The sequence below is a fragment of the Haliotis cracherodii genome, unplaced genomic scaffold (genome assembly GCF_022045235.1).
Source record: "Haliotis cracherodii isolate W230 unplaced genomic scaffold, xgHalCrac1.p SCAF_17, whole genome shotgun sequence".
NCBI lineage: Eukaryota > Metazoa > Mollusca > Gastropoda > Lepetellida > Haliotidae > Haliotis > Haliotis cracherodii.
This window is the reverse complement of record NW_027266272.1, coordinates 10078069-10083121: the sequence shown is the minus strand read 5'-3', so window position 1 is coordinate 10083121 and position 5053 is coordinate 10078069. Positions and strand designations below refer to the sequence as shown.

Genomic DNA, 5053 nt, shown 5'->3' with positions numbered 1-5053 from the left:
GATAGGGGCACGAGCGGCTATTCGGCTTTGCCCGGAAAAACACGAGTTGGTCACGGATGACTCCACGACAGACCTCTGTTCAATGGATTTCCTCTTCAGGTGGACCGTCCATTGTCTTCCGTCCAAAGACGCGATGTTCTTAAGAGTAATCCAGCAGTAGTTAGAAAACTTCATTTATAATGCGTGTTGCTAATGAGTGAATATGGTTTTATGCCGCTTTTAGCAATATTCCAGCAATATCACATCGGGGCACACCAGACATGGGCTTCAGACATTGTACCCATATCGGTAATCGAACCCGGGTCTTCGGCGTGACGAGCGAACGCTTTAACCACTAGGCTACCCGACCGCCCCGTTGCTAATGAGGATTGATATACACAATGTACTTCTGTTATAAACACACATATTTACACATCCAGCTATTTACGCCAACTATCGTCTACTCAGCACTCCGGCTAACGGCCATGACCTTGTCTTCAATGCAGGCTGTACCTTTACATCTTTAGCCGTGGATACCATCCTCACAGCTGGAACAAAACACGTTGGAGTAAGTAACAGGTTCAAGCCCTGACCTCGAAGTTCAAGGTGCAATGCACGTATTCGGGTGTTCATCTGACGTGATCCTCAAGGTCAAGGTTATGAACTAATTTACACACTGGCAGGAGAGGAATAAACTTTCACGTTTTGTTTGTAGGAACACCTATTCACGGATATGATCACCTGTGATAAATAATATAGTTGCGTAAATATAAAGTAAATATAACACGAGAGGTATGAGCACTACTGAACAAACTACATCGGATCGCGAGCTGTCATCATCACGCACTCTTCAAGGCGTCAGATGTAAACGCATCTCATTCAGCAGCAGTATCTTGCTAGCTACGACCCCTTCTATTGGCAAACCTTCCAGAATATATATATATTTACGTTTTGGCCAAAGCGAAACGGAAATGCACGAAATCGATTACTCTAATTAGAATCAGATCTAAGTTCTCGCTGCCGCTAAAACAAAGATCTTAGGACATCCCATTACGGGTCACGTCAGAACGACCTTTCACGAACTTTGACCGACCACTGACAAACAAGAAGTCGACATCAGCCAATTAGAAAACCGTTTTCTCGAGCTTTACGGCAATCGTTTCAGCGTGGTGACTTCCATTTCAGACTACGCTTGAAAACTATGGTGACACTGTTCTCGATTAAAATTTTGAAAACTGAACAAACGAACATTCCGGAATGTCTAATATATGGTTGCGATTGTATGGCAGTGCTTCCCACGCACTGTGCAACGCCTCCTCCGTTCAAATGTTTATCCCACGGAAGCGAGAGATAGACGATCATTCTGACGGAATCGGTCGTACGGGCCGTAACTGTCATTCGGAATACCCCGTGTTAACGTTTTCGAGGTCGCATGATTAGAAAACACATTCCGACTGTCACTTTAATGATCTGGTAAGCGACGCTTTGATTGGTCGGATGAACGGTCTTTCTGACGTGACCCGTAATGGGATGTCCTCACATCTTTGCTTAGCGTAAGCGAGAACTACGTTCTGATTTTAATGGGATTAGAAATCGATAAAATTATCGCCGTGAACCCACAGAAAACGCTTCTCAGACCAAATCACGAACCCATCAAGATACTGAACTGTCCATTTGGTTTCTTGTTGGTATCCATATTCCGGAAACCAATGTTTTTTTGCTGTGTTATGTGTCATCATATTTAACATAGTGAATGTTATTTTTGTTTGTTTGTTGTTTAACGCCGCTCTCAGCAATTCCAGCTATTTGATGGCGGTCTGTGAATAATTGAGTCTGGACCAAACAATCCAGTGATTGACATCACGAACATCGAACTACGCAATTGGGATACGATGACATGCATCAACCAAGACAGCGATCCTGACCTCCAAATCCCGTTAGTCGTTAAATGTCAACCGTCCATATATATTATACATTGAGATCAGGGGCAATGTATAAAAGTATACATGACTCAGAATAACGTTTTAACTTTCCTTGCGTACTAACTCGCAATAACTTCCGGGTCTTGTGAATGGTACCTGGTGCAGTGGAATTATTATTACTTGCCTTCTCGTAATAGTTACATCCAGGTTTAGGCTTGAGTTGATCACACGTGCCGTCAGTAGGTTCTGTGGAGAGTTGACACGTGGTGACGCTGTCGACCGTGCAGTAGTTGAAGGACAGGCACTTGGGGTACTTCAGACACTCCAGGACACACTCAGCCAGAGTGGACACTGGTACAATCCCAACAATGACTTCATCAAACACATGTTGTTTCCTGCAGGATGGCGCCCCGGAAAACAGCCCCTGATACAGCGTCGCCGGCGTCGCCGAACACCCCACCATCAGAAGGTAGACAACGTATAGTATCGTCATGATGCTGCGTCCCTTAGTTCTAATTCGACGTTGTTGTATGAAGGTCTGTGAAGCTGAACTTCACGATTAATTATAGCAACCAAAACCCGTGACGGGACTCACCAAATATCGGTCTGTGACTACTCGATAAATCCAACATGACTATTGACCTCCTCCCGGCGTGTTAAGTGCTGCAATATGAAAGTATTGTTCTGCTTTTATGATTTAGTCGATTCATTAATTCGCAACTTGGGGCAATATCCGTCACTGTTTGGAAGTTATTGTCACTTTCCGCAATCGTCACCAGACCAACCAGTAAAATGAGAAACAGATTGTTTTCGTTTTGTTGATTGATTTTTGGCTCAACCCTGTTTATTTATAATGGTTTGATGAATCGATCTATCGATATTGGACATGTGTTCCTCATTAGCTGACGCAATGGGATTGGAGAGTTTTACTTATCAGATATCGGGATGGAGATAATGGACCATACTGTACCAGCAATGGTACTCAGCCACTCGATGCTAACATATTGTGTTATTGGTAATGGATTGATATACCACTGTGGCATTTTTGGTGCATAAATAGACATGCATTAGAACTTAACCATGAACACCTAACTAGCTAAAACATACATATATTTATATGTAGAACCATCATTTCATAAATTTATCAATATTCTATCTAACACTAATGAATATACTATACAATTAGTCATATCATAAAGCGACAACATCCTTTCAATATGCATAAGAAATCGCTGCAAAAAGAAGAGTCCTTTGTACGATTCCGACTATATCAATCACATGTGTTTGTGAATCACTAAGGTCTTTACGTCCATGTATTTCGTGGAACAATCTACCCATGAAATTATGAATGTAAAAAATATGACTGTCTGTATATCTTTAATGTAAGTGCATGTATTTATCAAATATCTAAACATGCGCACTCTGGCGTAGTTGGCTTTGATTCATGAATCGTGTATCGATAAAATATCGATCCAATAGAAAATTGTGATCCTTTTCATAGACATTAAAAATATTCGATGGTGAATTTTGAATTGAATAATTTTAAGTTCGGGTTGAAAAAGAGCATGTTCATTCGTTAACTCGAACCAAATTTCTAGAAATGGTATGGCAAACATTCAGAGGAATTAACTAACTATAACGCGTCCCTTCCCAAAATGATATGCGATGTAATCCTGTTATATGACCTCTACTCCGAGTTTCACAGGGGGCACGGGTGGCCCAGTCGTCTAGTTTCACAGGGGGCACGGGTGGCCCAGTCGTCTAAGGCGTCGCGATTCGCTGTGCAGAGTTGCGTCCCTTGGGCACACCAGAATCCTATGATTGTGGATTCGAATTCCGATTCTCCCCGATTATGTTTCTAGGTTTGTCGGCACCATATCCGTGCTCGTGGGTTTCACCAAAGTAGTAAACGTCTGAGACCTGTATCACTTCGGGCGTTCCTCCAACATTAAGCTGACAAGCCGTGATACAACTGGAATACTATGAAAAGCGGCGTTAAACAAAACTCACTCACTCACTCGAGTTTCACACCTCCTTAATGTCTGTCACTTTCTTTTAAGAAACTTGTGTCTGGAGGGTGGAAGCGGTATAGAAGGACATGCTGTAGGAGACAGGATGCTGTAGGAGACCAAAACCATTTCGATATATCCCATGTTGGTTACATATCATCATTTCCTACCTTCAATTAGCACTCCAGCTGGTAACACTTGGCTTTGTTATTTAATCATAACGACTTCAATTCGTGGCTAATTCAGACCATATTTAATCAAAAGTTGACAATTAACGTTGGTCCAATTATGAGCGTTTCGTTTGCTGTTTGTGTTTTGTGTTTGTTTGTTGTTTCACGTCGAACTGAGGAATCCCCTCGGTGTGTTTGTTGTTCGCGTGTAACTTGTTGTTTACTGTTTGTAGAGGTGTTAGCTATTATAATCATAATCATAATAGGCTATTGATATTGCGCATATTTCCTCATCACTCAGGTTAACAACCATAATGTCATCTCATCCTCCCGGATACCCCCACCCCCCACCCCTGTTTAAGCGAGTGAGTGAGTTTGGTTTTACTCCACCTTTAGCAATATTCCCGCACTATCACGGCGGGGGACACCAGAAATGGGCTTCACACATTGTCGGGACTCGAACATGGGTCTTCGGCGTAACAAGCGAAGGCTTTAATCTCAAGGCTACCCGACCGCCCCCGTCTTTAAGCAACTTGCATACCAGACTGAGTTCATTTGTCTTGGCATTCTTTTCAACAACTCTTAAGTCATATCAGTGTACACAGCTGTAGAAGTAATTAGACTGGGATTTCCACATAGAATTCGAACTCATAAGCATTGGACTATATATTTTATTGATTTTCAATCTTTACAAGAAAAAGGACGAAAATTATAAAATAATTTCATCATCGAAATATTGGCGTCTGCGAACCAGAAAAAAACATTTCATGGCACCCAGCGTGCAGGACAGCCGCATCTAGATCTGGAATACCTCTTAACAGGGCTCGGCATCCGGCGTACGACACTGGGGTTGGCAGCCTCATCCATCTCCTTGTAAAGAGCGAGTGATCCTTCTGAGAACGTTATCGATCTCATTTATGTGAGTTTCCGGATTCAACCATAACAGTGAAAAAGTAAGAAACAACCCAAAGTA

At 42.3% G+C, this 5053-nt stretch overlaps 1 protein-coding gene across 1 annotated transcript in view; it reads right to left on the bottom strand.

The window, feature by feature from the left end:
• The window catches only part of LOC139464355 (uncharacterized), a 3844-nt gene extending 1367 nt beyond the window's left edge, over nucleotides 1-2477 (bottom strand). The window contains exons 1-2 of the mRNA XM_071245884.1: nucleotides 2086-2477; nucleotides 1-527 (exon numbers count right to left, since the gene is read on the bottom strand). The exon at nucleotides 1-527 is cut by the window's left edge and continues 1367 nt beyond it. Of these exons, the coding sequence (XP_071101985.1) occupies nucleotides 522-527; nucleotides 2086-2394 (315 nt within the window). The 5' untranslated portion in view covers nucleotides 2395-2477 and the 3' untranslated portion in view covers nucleotides 1-521. The remainder of the gene's footprint in view (nucleotides 528-2085) is intronic.
• Between the last annotated feature and the right edge of the window lie 2576 nt (nucleotides 2478-5053).